Source organism: Puma concolor, chromosome C1 (genome assembly GCF_028749965.1).
Source record: "Puma concolor isolate L17-30 chromosome C1, mPumCon1.1.hap2, whole genome shotgun sequence".
NCBI lineage: Eukaryota > Metazoa > Chordata > Mammalia > Carnivora > Felidae > Puma > Puma concolor.
Genome location: NC_141674.1, coordinates 20,383,759 through 20,403,642, shown reverse-complemented (window position 1 = coordinate 20,403,642; position 19,884 = coordinate 20,383,759). Strand labels below are relative to the sequence as shown.

Genomic DNA, 19,884 nt, shown 5'->3' with positions numbered 1-19,884 from the left:
TCTTATAGATGAGTAAAAAAGTAGTTTCTTGAAATGGAATCTCCTTCTGGTGAAGATGCTGTGAAGATTGTTGAAATGACAACAAAGGCTTTGGAACATTTCATAAACTGAGCTGATAAAACAATGGCAAGGTTTGAGAGGATTGTGTCCAACTTTGAAAGAAGTTCTACTGTGAGTAACATGCTATCAAACAGCATAGCAGAGAAATCATTTGTGAAGGGAAGAGTCAACTGATGCAGCAAACTTCATTGTTGTCTTATTTTAAGAAATTGCCCCAGCCACCCCAGCCTTCAGCACCTACTAACATCAGTCAGCAGCCATTAACATCAAGGTCAGACCCTCTACCAGCAAAAAGATTATGACTTGCTGAAAACTCAGATGATGGTTAGCATTTTTTAGCTATAAAGTTTCCTTTTTTGGGTTTTCAAATACTCCTTTTTAAAAAAAATGTTATTTAACTTACTTTTTTTTTTTTAAGTAATCTCTACACCCCACGTGGGGCTCAAACTCATGACCCTGAGATCAAGAGTCATATTGTTCTACCGACTGAGCCACCCACAAGTCCCAAATAATCCTTTATTGAACTATTTTCGTTCGTAGTTCTTAACGAGCTGGGCATTCCACTGCACCACTATTGACGTCATCAGGGTGGCAGCCATCAACATTGCAGCCCACAGATTGGGCAGTCCCAGGATCTCTTTAATGGTTCCAGAGAGTTCTCTGGCTAAAGATCTGTGCTGCATATGACGGCCAGTGTTGACAATCTCATCAAAAGTGATATTTCCACTGTGTTTAATGTTTTTCTGCTTCTTTCTGTCTCTTGGTGGTTCCCTGAGGGCTTTGATAATTAGGGCCGAGGCAGAAGGTAGCTCTTCAATCTGGGCCTGTCTGTTCTGAATGGTCAGTTTCACTGTAATCCTCACACCCTTCCGATCACTGGTTGCCTTGGCAATGTCATCACCAACCTTTTCTGGAGATAGACCTAGGGGGCCGACAGGTCCAGGGCAGACAACTTCCCCAATGGTGCACCTCAGGTATATGACTTTGATCTTGTTGGGGTTGAACTGAGGTTGCATGGCGGAGGCACCTGGTGTCGGATTAATCTGGACTCGAGATGACCAAAGATAGTTGCACCTTCACCTCCTGCAAGGTGAAAGCCAAAAAAACCATAAAGTATTTTTTAATAAAGTTATGCACAGGGGGGCCTGGCTGGCTCAGTCAGTAGAACATGTGACTTTTGATGTCAGGTTGTGAGTTCAAGCCCCACATTAGGTGTAGAACTAACTTACTTTAAAAAAAAAAAAAGGTAGGCACAATGTTTTTTTTTTTTTTTTTTAGATATAATGCTATTGCACACTTACTAGACTGCACTATACTATAAATATAACTTTGGTATGTACTGGGAAACAAAAAAATCTATCTGACTTGCTTTACTGTAATATTCACTTTATTGCAGTGGTCTGGAAATGAACTTGCAACATCTCTGAGGCATGTCTGTATTATGGTTGTACCCACCTCTTTTTTTTTTTGAGAGAGAGAGAGAGAGAGCATGTGCATAGAGGAAGGGCAGAGGGAGAGGGAGCGAGAGAATCTTAATTGCTCTATGCCCAGCTCAGAGCCTGATGAGGGGCTCAATCTCACAACTGTGAGATTATGACCTGAGCCAAAACCATGAGTCAGATGCTTAACTTATAGAGCCATCCAGGCACCCCCCACCACTTTTTAAAAATGTGAACTCTACGTCCAATGTGGGGCTTGAACTCATGACCCTGAGATCTAGAGTCACATGTTCTACTGAATGAGCCAGCCAGGGTGCCCCCTCACCCCACCCACCTCTTATACACATGAACAAACTGAGTGACAGAAACAAAATGTGACCTGGTCATGATGTACAACTATTAAGTGACCCAGCATATTCTTTCCTAATACCACACATTATTTGCCACATATCTGTTGATGTCGTAGCTACAGCAATTCTGTAAAATTCCCATCACTTTTAGTGAAAAGATTCAATGAGGGGACAGAGGAGCAGACATGGCCTAGGCAGGGGGAGATGCCACCCAGGGTCCAAGCATCCTGAGACTGCCCTAGATCTGCAGGGGGAAGGGTCTGCCCAAATGTGACTCTCTGAGTCAAGAGAAGTATGGGCCTTGAATGGTTAAAAACTGAGGACTTGCTAAAACAGGGTTATGAATATTACAGTATATTTAATATTTAGCTCTAATAAGATCATGCTTTTAACATGCATAATACACAGTGATATGATTCATCTGAAAGTCTTAAATTCATAACACAGTATATAGGTGTGGTGGTCTCATGATGGAACCAATTTCGCAGATGTGAAGGCCTTCCTTCTAGACTACCAATGATTCTTTGTGACTGAATGTGTAACTTCATGTAGTCTTAACACCAAAAGTCTACATCTGAGGCCCTCAGGACACACAAAGAAAGATAATGATAAATATATGTGGTGTTGCTAGGTGCTGCTCTAAGCTTTCCAACGATTCCTGTGTACAGCCATGACCTCTTGAATCTTACCAGTTCCAATGGACGCCATACATTCAAATCTCAGTTCCACTACTGCTGTGGGTTGAATTGTACCCTCACAAAAGATGTTGAAATTCTAACCCTCAGTACCTGTGAATGTATTTGGAAATAGGATTATTGAAGATGATCAAGTTAAGATGAAGTCATTAAGGTGGGCTCCCATCCATCTGACTGGTGGGCCTTGTAAAAAGGGGAAATTTGGGGGCTGATTCCCCTTAGGTGGCTCAGTCGGTTGAGCAGCTGACTCTTGATTTCTACTCAGGTCATGATCTCGTGGTTCGTGGATTCAAGCCCTGCATCAGGCTCTACACTGACAGAGCAGAGCCTGCTTGGGATTTTGTTTCCCTCTCTCTCTGCCTTTCTCTCAAAATAAATAAAAAAATAAAAAAGGAAATTTAGACCCAAAGACAGAGACCCAAGGAGATCACCATGTGAAGACTGGATTTGTGGTGCCACAATCAACGAACACCAAAGACTGTCAACAAACAAGCTAGGAAAGGGGCAAGGAACTGATTCTCCCTCACAGCCCCAGAGAAAAACAACTCAGCTGACACCTTGATTTTAGACCTCTAGTCTCCAGAGTATGAGACAAATTTCTGTTCTTTCTTTATTTTTTTTAAACAATGTTATTTATTCTTGAGAGAGAGAGAGCTGGGGAAGAGCAGAGAGAGAGGGGGACAGAGAATCCCAAACAGGCTCTGTGCTGACAGCAGAGAGCCCAAAGTGGGGCTCGAACCCATGAACCAGGAGATCATGACCTGAGCCGAAGTAAGGATGCTTAACTTACTGAGTCACTCAGGCGTCCCTCTTTATTTTTTAAGAATGTTTTATTTATTTTATTTTGAGGGGGTGGGGAGCAGAGAGAAAAATCCCAAGTAGGCTCCACACTCAGCTCAGAGCCCAATTTGGGGCTCAATCTCACAAACTATGAGATCATGACCTAAGCCAAAATCAAGAGTCAGACCCTTAACCGACTGAGCCACTCAGGCACCCCAAATTTCTGTTCTTTAAGCCACACAGTTTGTGGTACTTTGTTACAGCAGCCCTAGCAAATGAATGTAACTATATACTAACTAAGTTTTCTGATCTGCAAAGCTGGAATCATAATAATGGTTCTATATGCTGGGCTGTATTCTAAATACTTCATGTAGATTATCTCATTTAGTCATCATGGCATCCCTCCAAAATAGGTATTGCTACTATTTCCACTTTACAGATGAGAAAGCTAGGGAACCGAGAAGTTAAGTAACTTGCTCAAGGTTATATAATAACTAAATACATAAGGTAATAATATATCCTTCACAAGACTGTTAGGAACTCTTCATGAGACTGCAGATGTCATGTGAAAGCATTTTGCAAATGGTAAAGCATTTCACCCCTGTTAGTTAGACTTTCTCAGTCCCTTTTTTGCCATTTCTGACTCTTCTTCTTCTTACGCGTACTTCCTTCCCTTGGCGACAGGGGTCGCTGCGACGAGCGGGCGCTGACAGGTCTCTCTAGCCTGCTGCGCTGGCTGCTCGCTGGTGCCTATAAATTGCAGCCCCGGGCTTAGCGAGGCATCAGTGCACCGCCGCCGGGGCTGGGGCCGGGGCTGGAGCTGTCATTGGAACTGGACGCGGCGGACCTGAAGCTGGGCCGGGGCGGAGCGCCGCGCTGCGCCGGGGCCGCAAGGAGGGGTGTGTTGCTGCCGGCCCACCGCGAGCCGCCCCCAGCCCGCGCCGAGGTGCCCTCCTGCCAGGCCGCCTGCCTCCGCCTTCCGCCTCCCTCCATTTCCCCGGAATTTCAGCCCGGCGCGCCTGCACCCCGGCCCTTCTCTGGGTGGGGAAGCTCCGGGCCGCTTTCCGGCTTCACTCCTTCCTCGCAGGCTGGGCTCCCAGCCCCCTCTCTTCTTTTCCTGGATTGGCTCCCACCCCTTTCGTTCCCCTTCCTTTAGCTCGGGCTCCCTGCCCCTTCCCTTAGCTGAGTCCCAGCTCCTCAGTCACTTTCCTCAGCCAAGGGTCCCAGCCTTCCCTCCTCCTTTTCCTTGCCTGGGGTCCAGCCTATCCTGTCCCTTCCTCTGTCTCTAGGGTGCAGTCTCTTCCCCCACCCCTTTTTCCAGGCCTGGAGTTCCAGACCTTTTAGTCTCTTCCTGTGGTCCTTTCTGGGTCCTTGTCCCCTTTCCCCAGTTTGGAGTTCTCCATTGCAAACCCAGCCTCCCTCCATTCCCAGAGATCTGCTTCCACACAATTACCTCTCTAAAACATGAACTTTTCCTAGGAACTGCCCCAGACTGTCTCCTACCTGCTGACCCCTTGCTACCTATGTCCCAGGTCTTACTCTCACTTTGCTGACAGTCAAGGCCTGCTGAGCCAAGGGATCAGCATGATGCCTCTGTGGTCGGGCGTCTGTGGCCGCTCTCCCCCACGAATCTTCCCTTCATTGCTCATGGTGGTAGCCTTGGTGGGGTTGCTACCGGTTCTCAGGAGCCATGGCCTCCAGCCCAGTCCTACTGCCAGCACCATCCGAGGCTCAGAGCCACCACGGGAACGCTCTATTGGGGATGTCACCACCGCCCCACCGGAGATTCCCCCCGAGAGCCGGCCTGTTAATCATTCCGTCACTGAACACAGCATGAAGACTCGAAAGGCCTTTCCAGTCCTGGGCATCGACTACACACATGTGCGCACACCCTTTGAGATCTCGCTCTGGATCCTGCTGGCCTGCCTCATGAAGATAGGTAAGTTCAGTTTGCTCTGACACTTCTGATAACACCAAATTGGTAAGCCTCTTGTCCCATCCTTACCACTTGAGGCTGCCTGGGAATAAGGGTCTGGACCACTCCAGCCATCCAATAAGGGTCTGGACCACTCCAGCCATCTTTGTTCTTCTCAAACTTGAACTCTGTGGTCTGAGCCTTCCCAAGATCGGAGCCAGCTTTGTGCATGGGAGAAAGCAGTGTTAGAGCATGGGATGCTTCTGGTACTGGGTACTTTGAGCAAGGGCTCCAGGCCTGCAGGTCTCCTCTGGCTGGGCCAGACCCTGAGGGGAGCCAGGCACCTAGCTGTGTGTGAGCCAGACGAGTGTCTTCCAGCAAGTGGCACAGCCTGCTCTGTCAACAACAACCAGTGCAATTACATGCTTCATGGGAGGGCGTTCCAGGATGGAGTGTATATCTACTTGGCCTGTCTGAGGAGTTTAAGTATAGCAGGGGACCCGTGTGCTGGAGACCTAGAAGTGTGGCGGAACATGAGGGATCCCCATAGTATCACCTTCCCTTTTTCCCAGAATGTTATCTGTCAGCTCTGCCTGCCCAGGCTGGCTGGGAGCCCCTGAGTCAGTTTCCGGCCCAGGAATGCCATCCCTTATACAGTTTATGGGACTGGGGCCCTGGAAATTTCTGAAGTCTGTTTTGGAGGTGGAAGGGGAGTGGAGGAGGTTGAAGCCTGGTCTGGCCCCTGCTCACCTCCAGGTTGGCACCCGGCTGTGTCTCAAGGTGCCATATGGGCTGGCCAGTCATGCTGGCCACCCACTCAACCAAGTGGGAGAGGGACAAGTGGATTGGCTTGGGATGCTCTGGTCTGAAGAGACTTTGAAATGTTCTTTTTGGGAGAAGGAACTAGAAAAGTTGTTCCCTCCCCTCCCTGGGCTCCCTCCCTCCTAGGCCTGAACACTCTGTTCTGCTGGGTGATTGATGGAATTCACCGGAGCCTACATAGCCCAGAAGTCCCTGGAAGTGTGTGTCCGGGGGGCTTTGGAAGCTGCCTTTGAGTTTTTAGCCTCAGCTAGCTGTGGAAGGCATGAGGATCTGGGATGCTGCAGATTTGGGTTTGGGGAGTTGGTGACTCTTGGTAGGAAGCCTTGCAGCTTTTCCAAGGGCGTGTAGGAGCTGAGTGGTGATGCCAGGCTTGTGTGAGGCAGGCTCTGGGACATGCTGCAGGAGGACACTCTGTTTTGACAGATCTGGTTGCTGGCGTGTAGCTTTGGTGCTGTGACGGTAGCAGGGCCTGTATATGGAGCTGGGCCACCAGCACCTATGCCCTGATGGCAGCCAGCTTCCTGGTAAAAGTCAAGGACTAGGCAAGAGGAGCTATGTGTACTGATTCTGACAACAACATGACCTTGAACAAGCTGGGGCCTTTTTCTGCAGGTCTTGCCCAGCCGTGAAACTGGCAAGAATCTCTAAATGTGACCATATCAATTGAGTCATGAAACCAGTGTCTGCATTTTTTGTAAGAAACCGGTGACCATGATGTGTCATTTGTCTGTGTAAGATCAGGAGGAGACCTGATCACAATCACTGTTTATAAATTGCCCTTCTCTCTCCATCTCCCTCACCTCCCAACGACATCTGGCATTGTGTTAGGGCGCCGGGAGCTGGTACACACACTGCCAGTCTCAGTGCCTTCTATTGGGACGACAGTATGACCACAGAGATCCTACTCAGGGCAGTTAGGAGTTTGTCCCTGCAGGCCTGATATCTGTTTTTAATGGGGTCAGGCTTGGCCTGCTTTGTCCCCACCGGAACCTGTGCCAGGGACCCTGAGCAGCTGGAGAACAGAGATGATGCCATGGCAAGGGCATCAGTCTAGAAAGTTAGGACTTGGCTTCTCATCCCACCTCCCTCTGTGACCTTGGGCCAGTCATGCCTCCCCATCTGTCAGCTGATCTTTGGCCCCTTCCAGGACCGACATTTCTGCCATTCCACTGACTCGGGTAACCCTGGCACGTCATTCCGCCTTGGGCCTCAGTTTTCCCATTGTAAAACGAGGAGGCTGGATATGATCTCCGAGGGCATTTGCAGTTCCAAAAGTCTGTGTCTCTGGCTTGGAAGGGCGTTCTGAAAACAGAGGGGCCCTAGCACCTGGCCATTCTGGGGAAGAGAGTCGAGAGAATTAATGACCAAAGGATCTCAAGGGTCCCTGTTCAGGTGGCAAAAGTGAGCGCCCATTTTTTCCCCTTCCCTTTGCAGGGTAGAGTTCCGGTTAGATAAAGTCTCCACCACTCTGCCACTTAGCCTGTCTGAGCTTCAGTTTCCTCATATATAAAAATGGGGGAAGTAATAGTACCTAGTTATAGTGCTGCTGATGTGACAGTGACATAAATTCATGCATGTACAGTCAACTGGGTACCTACAGGAAGCACTCAGTGAGTGGCAGCTGCCCCTGTTGGTATTTTAACCACCGAAGGCAAGTGCATCCCTACCTCAGCCACCCACGTGCCGTGCTGTCTTCCTGTGAAGTTGGAGGATTACAAATCTCTCAACCCTAGGCTGCCACTGGGTGTCCTTCCTTAAGGTTTCAGGGTTTTGGGTGTGTCCTACCCACTGTTCTTCTTTTCACTTCAGCTGCCTCCCGGGCTGGTCCTGGGGGGAGGGGAGATAGCACCTACTGACTTAGGGGACGGGGGTGGGGGCTGAGGCCACACTCCCTCTGCACGCCCAGATCCCCAAGCACCTAGGAGTTCATTCTGGGGTCTTGCCTGTTCTCCCAGCACCACAGTGTGGGTAGGAGCTGTGTTGGAGCCCTCATTCTGTCATCTCTGGCAGCTGCTTCCCTTGCAATGTACCCCTCCTTTAAGATTAGAAAGTGCTGTGTGCAGTTCTCCTTCCTGCCCTGATCATTGAGCAGAGCCTCAAGTAGACCCCGTTGGAGATGGTTGTGAGAGGGTGGGATCGGCCAGCGCTGAAGTTCTAGAGTAATGCCTCTGGGTTCTTTTCTAACTGGCTCAGGGGGTGACATCTGGCCCGTCTCTGGGCCTTTTTGCTCCTTCCAACAGTCAGGGATTCTTGACTTTTCCTTGGTAGGGAGGGGCTGGTGGTGTGGCAGGGGGAAGTTTAGACAATTGGGAGTCTTGTGAGAATGACCCCCAAGAAGCCTTAGGCTGTGTCTGCTGCTGGCCCCCTCCCCACCTTGTGATCTGGACCCTGTGTGAATTCCACTTTGTCCCCGGTTCACCGGACTCCCAGTCTAGCCTTTCTCCAAGGGAAAGCCTCACTGTAACACAACTCACCACTGGCACCCCCTGCGTTTGTTTGCCCATATCCCTGACCTGGAACTCCTGGCAGAGGCCCGAGAGCCCATAAGGCAGGTATTCATCTTGTCTCTGGACCAGAGACAAAAAAAAAAAAAAAAAAAAAAAAAAAAAAAAGCCTTCCTTTGTCTCTTCACATGTTATAACATTTTTGTTGGTTTTGGTCTTTGCAAGGTGTATCCTGCCATTTCCTCCTTAAACAAGTTGTGCATAGAGGAGGTAGGGGTCACTATTGCCCACTTCACACACCTGGATATCAGCCCCAACAACCGGTTTCCTGTAAAAATAAGACGAGAACTCCCCTCTCCCACTTCTCAGGAGAGAGATACAACTTTAAAGGTCACCTTGAAACTGTCTCAAGAAGCCCAGATGGCACTCTCTAAAAAGAAAGGGGTGATCTTTTTCTCTTTGGGAAAACAGCTGCCTGACGGCAGGGCAGTGGGAGGGGAGGGCCAGCTGGGCGCTGGGAGGAAGCCTTCAGGTATTGAATATGTGTCTCCAGAAGTGTCAGGACACTTGGAGGGCCTCGACTGCTCATGCTGCTGGACTTCGTTCAGCTGAGCTCCCACCCCTGCTCCTGCAGCTCTGGGAAAGCAAAGACAGGGTCAGAAATCCTGGGCCCTGTCCCTGCCCCTTGGTACCAGTGACCTTGGCCAGGTGCCTCATTTCTCTGTACCTGACTTGCCTCACTTGTAAGGCGAAGATACTGTATCTGTCTTCTAAGACGGGTATAGAGGACAAACGTGGGAATGCCCAGCCCAGTGCCCTGCTGATGAAGCAGCTTCTAGGGCCTGTTCAGACTCCACCCCTATGGGCGGTCTTCCCAGCCCACTCCAGTCCACGGCAGCAGCTCTGACTTCTCCCCCTGAACCCGTTTCCCTTATTGTTTATCCACAACTTTGGCATGAGGCCTAGCCTGCCCTGTGACATCTCTTCTGTTGGGTGTGTTTGTGTTTTAATCAGAATTACCATTTATTGAGTATCTACAGAGTAGTGTTAGGCACTTTATAAAAGTGGTCTCATTTAATTCCTACTAAAATCATATGAAATAAAGGCTATCTGTTTTACAGATGAGGAAACAGCTCATAGAGGTTATCTTCTGTGATGTTGAATTGCTATTTATTTTCTGTTTGAGACTTGGCATAGCCTCTTAGAGGGGTGCTGTGAAGTTGGAGGATTACAGCAACTCTGTCTCCTGTCCCTCACAGTCACATCCACAGGGGCACACAGCCTTCCACTGAGTAGGGGGCCCAGCTTGCTGCGCGGGCACTCAGGAATTTTAGGACTCCCTCTAGGGTTGGGGCAGGCGTCAGTGGTGGGAGCCCTCTCTGCTGTTGGGGTTCTGTGCCTGGCATCGGGCCTATCCCCTGTCCCTCTGAGTTGCACAGATACAACTGAATCCTGCAGCGAGGCTGGGCCTTTCCCTGGTCCTTTGGTAGTGGCCCCACCTGCCATCTCTTTGGTGTTGCCCTCTCCGTGGTCTGACCAGAGCTTACTTCTTCCCTGCTTGGGGAGGGGAGTGCCAGTGGAAGGGGGGTTAGCCAGCAGGGGGAGGCTAACCTTGTGATTGTGATCTTCTGCCTCTGGGCTGCTTTCAGTTACCCTCAGGGCCTGGCAGGATCCCCTGAGAGGCATCCTCTGTATTGGGAGCAGGTGGCACACATTTTTTTAGCCCTGTAAGGCAGGCAGTATTTGGTAGTAATTATCATCACTACTGTAACTTGTTTCCAAAGCACTGCATATATAGTGTTTAATTCTGATTGTCTCAGTGGGTTAGCAGGTGGTATTGATGTTGCCCATTGAACATCTAAGGACCCTGAGGTCACTTAGCAAGTAAGTGGCAAAGAACACAGTCCCTGGACTTCTAACCCAAGGCCCATCCTCTTTTCTGCCTGGCCAACACACTGGGTCATTATAAAGATCAAGGGAGACCAGAGATCCAAAGGGGTTTCGTAGGCATATCCATATTGTAATCTGAATGGTTGCCAGGAGAGACACCAGTTCCCTCAGTAGGAGGGAAAAGCTGAAGGAGCAGGGAAGTCTGGGGTAGTCTGGAGCTCAGTCCAGATCAGCTCCAAGTTCTTATGGAGAGTGTAAGAGCTGAACTTGGGACCTGGGACCTGTCATTCTCAGAGCCCTGGTCAGTGGAACAGCAAACCTTTGAAATGGAGGGCTTTTCCTTTTCCTTGAAGTGTTGTAGGCCCTCCTGGAGGAGAAAGGAGAGGCAGGGAAGTGAATTACAACCGAAAACATGCTGAATAAATAGGCAGGAATGAGGCAGTTAAGAAACCTGCGATCTGGTCTTAGCTCTTTGCTGAGCTGTGTGACCTTAGGCAAGACACACCCTCTCTGAGCTCCTGTTAGGAAATACATGTAACAGTTTTGTCAAGTATTTGTTAATTATGTTAGCTGCCACTTATTAAGCTCCTGTTTCAGAAGCTGTGTCAGGTACTTGCACAGCTAGAAAATATTGGGGTTTAAGCCCAGATCTTTCTGACTCTAGAACCCGTGTTCTTCATTATGCCCCGACTCCCTTTCAACTCTGAAGTTTTATTTTTCTCATAATCATTTTGAACAAGGAAGAGTTTTAAGTTTTGAGTCTTGGCTGCAATCTGTGGATCATTTCTTGGGTTTAGGGAAAGACTGTGACACCCCTTTCCCCCAAGCCCCACCATGAATTAAATAGCCCTTCTCTGGGGTGTTGGCATTCAGAAACACAGGAGAGGCAGGGAACTGAGGTGGAGAGGCCCCAGGCTCCCTTGGGAATGCCAGCCTGTACTGAGCTGGCTGGCCTGCCTCCTTCCATCATCCCCTCACCTGCCCCCTTTCCTTCTGTGGTGGGGAGAGAAGGCTCACTCAGCAAACCCAGGACCTGGGTTATTCCTGAGTCATCCGTCACCTGTGTGGGCCTCATTTTGCAGAACTCACACCCCCTGCAAACGTCTGAGTCAGACATGTCTCCCCAAGGTTGTCTGCACGCACCGCCCTGGGCCAAACCATCTCTTTAGATGCCGATAAACATCAACTGATACTTTTAGACAGCCCGTGATTATATGTGGGTATTTTTAATCTTATGGGCTAATCTAATTTTAACTGAACTAAGTTTTGGGTTGGGCTTGGATCAGTGGGCTCTCCCCCCTTCCATGCTGACTTCATTTTCTTCCCCCCTAAAGCTCATCTAACGGGCAGGGCCAGTTTGGGGGTCTATTAGGCCAGACCTGACCCCTGAGTTTTGATACTGACTTGCTGAGAATTTGGAGTTCCCCAAATTACCCCCAGCGAGTTCTTTTCTGAAAAGATATGTCCTTAAGCAGCTTGGAGTGAGGTCCAGGATAAGCGGTTCTGTTCCTTCCCAGGCCCCCTTCTCAGTCCCTTGGGGAGGGACACTTGCCCCTAAGCCCAGTCTGGCACTTCCAGAGAACTCAGCCTGTTTGAGACCAGGCCACTGAAAGCAGAGCAGTGACCTCACAGCTGTGTGTCAGGCAGAGCCCACGAGCTCACCAAAATAATAAATAGCTAACACTTACATAGCACTTGCCGTATGCCAAGCAAAGCTCACAAAGGCTGTGTCTTTGTACTGGTCAGCCAGGACTGAGAGCAGCTAATTAATTTGTCTCTTCAAGCCGGGATGGAAGAAGCAGGTCGGCCAAAATCAGCCACCAGGCGTTTAGCTTGTGGCCCATCAGGGAACCAAGAAGAGTGAAACCCCGGGCCCTGCTCATTAGGGCTTCCAGTGTGCTTAGGAGAGAATGGTCAGTCCGTGCTGAGGGATGGGCAGACTCTGGGCAGGCAGAGTTCAGGGAACAACCAGTCTCTGGGGGCAGGAGTGAGTAGGGGAGGCTTCTCAGGGAAAGTGGAACTTGAGCCAGTCTTGAAGGATGGAGAGGAACGAGATAAAGATGTGGGACCAAGAGAGTTATTCTTAGCATGATCCCCACAAGAATGTAAGCCCCTTGAGGACAGGGCCTTTGTTTGCTTTCTCATCTGTACCTGGCACAGACCTAAGGGCTCCTGAATATCTGGAGAACGCAGGAGTGCATGATTGACTTCCATGCAGAGATGGGGTCCATGTGACTGAAGCATGGGACAGACAGGAAACCAGTTTGCTCAGAGGGGAAGCAGAGCAAGGGTTGGAGAGGCTATTTATCAGACCAAATGCCAGGCCAGGAGTTAACTGAGCTCCGAAAGTGACACTCAGAGTGCTTTTAGGCATCAGCCTGTGTGCGAGTGGTGCTTTCAAGGCCACCTCCCTCCGTCCCTTGTCACCTCCATGGGCTTGGCTCTAATGTAGGGTCTTGCAAGGGCAACCTCTGTGGGCTGGGTGGGGTCTCTCCAGGAGAGTGTGGGTCTGTTCATCTTGATTTGTGTAAGTAAAAGCAAGATACCAGAGCTTCCTCAGGGAGTTGTCAAGAGCCCTAATTGAATTAAGCTTTTCCTGGGAAGATTCTTCAAGCCATCAACTGCTCTGTGACTGTGAATGGATGAGACCAGTGGCCATAAACCATGCAAGAAGGCAATCTCATTAATTTATGGTTATGCCTAGACAGGTTGACTTATGGCTTCTCTTTGTTTTATGTGTGTTGGGAGTGGGCTGGGGCCAGAATCTCCTTTCTGTGGCAGATTTATTTTTAAAATATGAATAAATAAAACATGTTTGTGGTCAAAACAAAACAAACAAAAATAAAACAGTACAGAAGGGTACTAAGGTAAAAAGTAAAATTTTCCCTCCTCACTTCTCTGATCACTAGACTGTCATACTCTCTAGAGTTAACTTTCTTGTGTATCTTTTCATAAATTCTCTATACACGTATGAGTGTGGGAGTGTGAGGGCAGATTTAGTTTTCATAAAGCCACATGTGTAAAAGAAAAGAGTTCTAGGCTGGGACCTGGGTCCTAGATCTAGCTCTGCCTCTTTCATGCATGTTGACCTATGGTAAGTCATTTTGCTTTCCTGGGCCTTAGTTTTCCTGTCCGTCGATTTCAGTTGTTAAGAGGCTCTTCAGGACTTTTCAGCAGGAAAGGCAGTCATCCCAGGGGTGTCCCTGATGTGGTGAGCCCTGGGCAGACCGTGAGGCCCTGGGAGGGGCATCTCCACAGCCCATCCTTTGGGAGATGGGCCACTGCTGTTATTAGCCCTGGCTTCAAGAGTACAGAATTCTCAAGTACAGGGTCATGGTCTCCTGCAACTCCAGCTCAGGGTTATGGGACTAAATGAATGGGTTCGCGGAGAGCCAGCTCTGTTGTTGGAGAAAGGAAGAAAGCACAAGTGGGAAAGTACATGGCTCAGCCTGAGATGCTGGGGACATTGGATGGGAGGAGGAAACATGAGGGAAGGTTTCCTGAAGGAGGTAGTTCTGAGGAATGAGCCAGGCAGAGAAGAGGAACATCATTTGGTAAGGCTGCTGTTGGAAGGGATTCTGGCTTAGGTGGGAGAATGGACTGGATGACTGGCTTCTCTTCTAGGATCTAGATTTCTAAGATTCCTTTTTTTAAATTTTTATTAAAGTAATCTCTACACCCAACATGGGGCTTGAACTCACAACCCTGAGATCAAGAGTCGCATGCTCCACCGACTGAGCCAGCAGGGAGCCCCTAAAATTCTTTCTGAGTCTATGATGGCATTTGGGGACCCCTCAAATAGTCTGCAGACATTGTATATGTGTATTTTTATCAGAGGAGTAGTAGTAGTAGCCACAGCTTTTCCGAGGGATGTGTGGCCCCACAAAGTTGAAGAGCTTTGGCCCTTTGTGCTGTGAAAATTTGAAGAAGGGTAAAGGATTTTCCTTGGGCAAAGTGTCATGCTTAACCCTGGGATGAGTGGAGTTTGCCTGGGGGACCTCAGAACTCCTTCTAGGCAAGGGGAATGAACCCAGTCAGAATGAGTAAGCTGTGTCCTGGGAGAAGAGAAAGGAAATTGACCCTGTAAAGTTGAAGAAAGCTTTTCTGGGTTGGGCATCAAAGCAGATGTAGCTGCCCTCCTGTGTGTAGGTGGGGAAGGTGCTGGGCTCCTTCTGCCCCTGGAGTCCCCTAGGTTTCCGTGGTAAGTCCAGTTCACACCCCAGGAGGCAATTCAGGCCTCTGGCCCTTTGTCCTAAAGTGGCTAGGGCCCAAACATACCTCTGAGCCTCTGTTAGGGGAAGCAGCAGAAGCAAGGGATCCCCTCTGAAGGGGACGCAGTGCTAGGCTTTGAGGGCGCAGTGCTAGGCGGCCCCTGTTGGCCTCTGCTCTTGCCGGGACTGAGGATCCCTTATCTCCTGCTCTCACCCTGTTTCTGGGAGTAAAGTAGAGAAATTTTTCTGCCTGTAGAATACTAGAGGTAGAAAGTGACCTGTGGCCCCCGGGCCCCGAGGGGAGATGGAGATGTTTTGGTCCCATCCTCTCATTTTCCAATTGAGGCCCAGAGAGGCTGTGCCCAGAGCCACACATGAGTTAATGGCTGAGGGAGGGCTTTCCCCGCTCTGTTAACTAATAACCCGGGGGGCTCTGGGCAGTAAGAGCTGGACCAAGAGGAGGGGCCGTGGTCTTTGGCTTGGTTCTTGGTTCCTAAGCACTGGTAACTCTGATGGGCCGTTTAAGCCTAAGAAGGGCAACTTCCTGCTGGAGTATCTGTCCGAGAGCTGTTCCTGGCAGGGAAGCTACTTGGCCTTGGCCACACGGGCCCTTGCAGGAGAACCGAGCCAGCGTTGAGCCTGCGTGCTGTGCTTTTAGGGCATCTTTGCCATCAAGCCAGGCATCAAGATCTTATCTTTTGGGTCCTGGGCCAGGGCCTACAGGAATCCGGATGCTATACCAGGTAGGCAGGACGCCTGCTTGAGGCAGAGCCAGCTCACCTCGCTGAGCACAGCCCGAGACTCCCGTTACAGCTCAGTGGAGGAGGGGAGCAGGCAGCAGGAGTGGCCCAGCCTCCCCTGGCCAGCCTGGCTGGTGGACCAAGCAAGGATGCACGAGAACTACTTCTTTTGAGGAATCAGGGGCTGGTCTGAGAAAGGCCATATAGGTACAGCACACTCAGGCAATAGAAAGTGGGTGTGATTTGAGGTGCAGATGGAATTATGAGGGTTTAGAGGAAGCAGAAAGACCCTCCCTCCTGAGGACGGCGGTGGGGGTGGGGGCAAGGGGTTGTGTGGAGGTAACAGTTGAACTAACCCTTGAAGGATAAGTAGGATTTAGATGAGATGCTTGAACAAAACAGGTTTTACTGGGCACATCCGGAAGCTTCTACCTGGGGATTACAGAGGAGTATCCTAGAGCAGTTCCCTTTGGAAACATGGTGGTTAGGAACACAGGCTTTGAAGCGCCACAGACTTGAGTTCAAATCTCGGCTCTCCCACTTCATGGCACCATGATTTTGGGTAAGTCACTTCCCCTCTTTGAGTCTCAGTTTGATCACCTGCAACTGTGATGGTGTAACACCTGGCAGGATGTCGGAAGGATTTGGGGAGAGTACCCGTGTAAGATGGTTGTCACAGAGTTTGGCACATCCCGAACACGTGGTAAATGATGGCACTTGGATCCCCTCTAGGATCGGGAGGGAGAGAGATGCTGGCTTGTTTTCTCTGACTCCTGAATTGCCCAGCAACTGAATAATCACTCAGCAAGACTTACTGATGCCCTGCTGTGTGTCCAATGCTGTGCTAAGTGCAGGGGTGAGGCAGCTATGGATAAATAATGTTTATCCTTTTAATGAGCACACTCCTAAGGTGGTGAGAGCACTTTCCAGATGCAGCAGGAAACCTTTTGGGGAGATGCTGTTCTTCTCCTTTTTATGAATGAGGACACTGAGGTCCCAAGAGGTTAGGTGCCTTGCCTAGAAGCGGATGGCCTGACTGTGGCACAGCCGAAGCCAGACCCAGGGTTTCTCATTCCAAGTCCTGTGCAATTTCTCCTATATAACAGTCATTTCACCATGTAGCTGTAGTAGCAAGACTTATCACTTGAAGCATTTAATGAGCAAAGCACGATTTTGTATGACAACTTGATGTGTAGCTATAAAAGCACTAAATTTTGCAGAACAGATGATGGTTTTTAAAATAGGCCCAGCTCTGATGAGGTACCAGGTGAACTGTGCCAGCATGCAGGGCAGAAGGTGCTGCCACTTTTGTAACTGCACCGCCCTGGCCGAGCCTCAGTTTCTCCAGTGAAACCGATAATGCGTGTAAAGCTCCAGGCACACCGGAAGCGCTCAGAAATGGGAGTTGCCACTGTGGTTGGAAGGTGGTTTCAGTCATGAGAGCCAGAGGGCACCGGGCAATGCTGAATGTCACCAGGACCGGGGTGGGCACGTAGATGAGATCTTGAGCTGAAATGTCTGAGGTTTGGTCTTTAGTTGGGAGGGGGAGACACATTCAGCAAACACTGATTCATGCCTCATAAAGGCTGTGCTGAATGAAGATGGAAAGAGGAATAAATATAATCCCAGCCTCACGGGAGAGGCTGAGGTCTAAACAAGCACTTGGGATGTGCTGAGAAGTGCCACAGCAGGGCCCCACAGGGCCGTGGGTGCACAGGAGGCTTTGGGTGGGTGGTGGATCAGAGAACATGCCAGAGCTTTGAGCTGAGCCTTGAAGGTTGGGCAGGAGTTTGCTCATATGGAGGGTGGAGCTGGAGAAAGGCACGGAGACGTGAATAATGCAGAGCCGTAGATAATGCGGAGCCATTGACCTTTGCTTGTGAAACCCATTGGGGCATTTTTCACCCCCTTAACCTCAGCCCCACACATACTTCACCTGCCTGGCCAGCTGGGCAGAGAAGCTGAGCCACCCTGCGGGGCCATGAGCACCAGTGTTGGATGTTGCCGTATGGAGGCAGTAAGCAGGTTGTTGAGTAAGCAGCTGGGTTGTTTGAGACCCGCCAAGTGCCTGGCCTTGTGCTAAGGGCCCCACATGGTACATGGTTGTCTGAGTGTCACGGCAACCTTGAAGGGTACGAGTCCCGGTGTCTGCCTTTATCCAGCTTACAGCCACCTCAGGGAGTGAAAGAGCAAATAAAAGTGCCCAGTGAAGCTGTGCCACTGCCTCAAAGCCCAGGAGGACTTCAGGGAGAGAAGAGATGTGACCGGAATGAGGGGGCAGAGGCCTTTGTGCAGGTGCGTTCACAAGACCTTGACAAGGGGAGGGGAAGCAGCGGGTCAGGCAAGGGTCGTGGCACCAGCCGAGGCCCTGAACAGTGGGTGTGAGCAGGCACCCGGCTGAGGAAGGGGAAAGAAGGGGCTAGAGAGGAAGGCCCACCAGCTGCGGGGGACGTCTGGGCTGGGGGTCAGTGAGAAATAAGATTGGGTGGGTGGGCTAGGCTAGATTCCCAAGCATTTAGAACTCCAACCAGAGGTATGGTCAGCCCTCTGGAAAGCTCGATCACACACATCAATCACACCCCCTTCACTCCATTTCCACCTCTGCTTTCCCCGTCCAAGCCACGAGCATCTCTAACCGGGTGACTCCAGGGGCCCCCTGAATTGTCTCCTGGCTGCACTCCCCTCTGCCTGTAATCAGCTCTCCACAGAGCAGCCAGGGGCATCGTTCAGAAATGTAAACCAGAACTCGCCATTCCCCTGCTTCAAACTTTTCAGTTGCTTCCTGATGAACTTGGGGTGAAATCGAATCCAGGAGAGGTGTGGCGTTCAGCTCTCTCAGCTTCACTCCTTGCTGCTCTTCTCTTGACCTCACTCACTCCAGTCTTCCTGGGTTTCTCAAGTGCACGAGCCTCTCCAGGCCTGTTCCTCCGCACTTGCTCTCCCCAGCCTGGAAGGCTGCCGCAGGCCAGCTCCCTGCCCAGGTCCTGGATCAGGTGTCCTCTCTTCAGAGAGGCCTCCCTGGCCACCGAGTCTAATGTGTAGAACCCCCCCTCCTCTCATGCCAGACACTATTCTGGGTACTGAAGACATAGCCAGGAGCAAGACAAGGAGGCTTCTGGTGTCAGGGGGTTCACAGGGCAGTGTGGGGTGTTGGACAGTAGACACAACAGTGTCAGGCAGTGATAAGTATCCTGGAGAAAATAAATAGGAGAGAGATGTGCTACTTTGGATGGTTAGCTAAGGCCTCTCTGAGGAGGTGGCTTCTGAGCTGAGCAAATGACAAGAAGGAGCTTGCCTTTCAAAGACCAGCGTCCCTGGAGAGGGCACATTTGAGGAACCTGGAGTAGAGAGAGAGGGAGGGAAGGAGGTGTGGTGTGAGAATCTAGGTGCTATGTGGAGCCACTGAAGGCTTTTGGTCAGGGTGACATGGTCTGACCTGGGGAGGGATGCGCAGAGCAGCCTGGGAGCCAGAGATAGAGGGTTGGCTCCGGCTTCGGGCTGGCCACAGTAAACCGAGCAAAGCAGGTCCCTGGCCCACAGCCACTCGGCCCAGGTCTGTGAGAGCAACAGGTGTGAAGCTTTGAAACACCAGGCCAGCGGTGGGATGGAAGCTCCAGCCTGGGAGAGTCATTGCCAGGGAGGGGTGAATAGGGAGCAGGGCAGAGCAGGAGGGGATGAGGGCACCTGAGGAAGGGAGGGGCTGTGGGGACGCGAGGCCCTGCTGGACTCCTGCCCTCTCCTCCCCTGCCCCACCCCGGTGCCCACAGGCAGGCCGTCACCGGACCTGTCCTGTGCGAGCCTTGGCACGGCTGAGCACCAGGGCTGTGACGTGCCTGTTCCCTGCCAAATCCTATGATCCCACGTGGCCTGGGGGACTGCCGGGCCCGGAAACACCAGGCCTAGAATCAGAGAAGTAGACTTTATTGTCAGGAGGGATCTAGGGACAGAGTGAGGGATCCAGGAGGTGAGACAGTGAAAGATAAGGAAGGGGATTGGGGGTCAAGAGGCTTAGACTGGGATGCCAGCTCTTGCAGCAGTGGGGGTGGGGGCTGGCCCGTAGACCTGGGGACGGTCATTGACAGTGCTGTGGAGAGCACCCAGCAGTAACGGAGCCGGGCCCAACCCCCTCATCTCACAGAGGAGGAAGCAGAGAGCCGGAGAGGAAATGACTTGCCCATAGGCCGCAGTGGGAGGTGACAGAGCTGGGGTTAGTTCAGGTCTCCCAACCCCTAGTCCGGAGCCCCTCTGTGATGGTATAAGTGTGGGTCTTCTTTCCTCCACCATTCCCTCCAGAACGGCCCCCTGTTCCCTCTGCAGGTGAGGCGGCTGCCCCTGCCTCCCACCTGCTCTTCAGCTCGCCTCTGAGCACCTACTGTGTGTCAGCAGTGTGGGCAGTGGCTCCCACCCTTGTGGCGCTGACAGTTGTGTGTGGGAGACAGACGTGTAAACAGCTACAATACAAGACAGGCTGAAGTGACACAGGCAGGCAGCACAATGCAGTGTGGGCCCTGGTGGCAGACGGGTCTCGGTTCTGGCAC

The 19,884-nt window shown here is 50.9% G+C and overlaps 1 protein-coding gene and 1 pseudogene across 1 annotated transcript in view; one reads left to right on the top strand and one right to left on the bottom strand.

The window, feature by feature from the left end:
• Positions 1-603: 603 nt before the first annotated feature.
• On the bottom strand, positions 604-1,139 carry LOC112862557 (large ribosomal subunit protein uL11 pseudogene; annotated as a pseudogene).
• A 2,961-nt stretch (positions 1,140-4,100) lies between these two features.
• Positions 4,101-19,884, top strand: part of SLC9A1 (solute carrier family 9 member A1) — a 48,053-nt gene continuing 32,269 nt past the window's right edge. Inside the window, exon 1 of the mRNA XM_025934936.2 lies at positions 4,101-5,263. Coding sequence (XP_025790721.1) covers positions 4,909-5,263 — 355 coding nt within the window. The 5' untranslated portion in view covers positions 4,101-4,908. The remainder of the gene's footprint in view (positions 5,264-19,884) is intronic.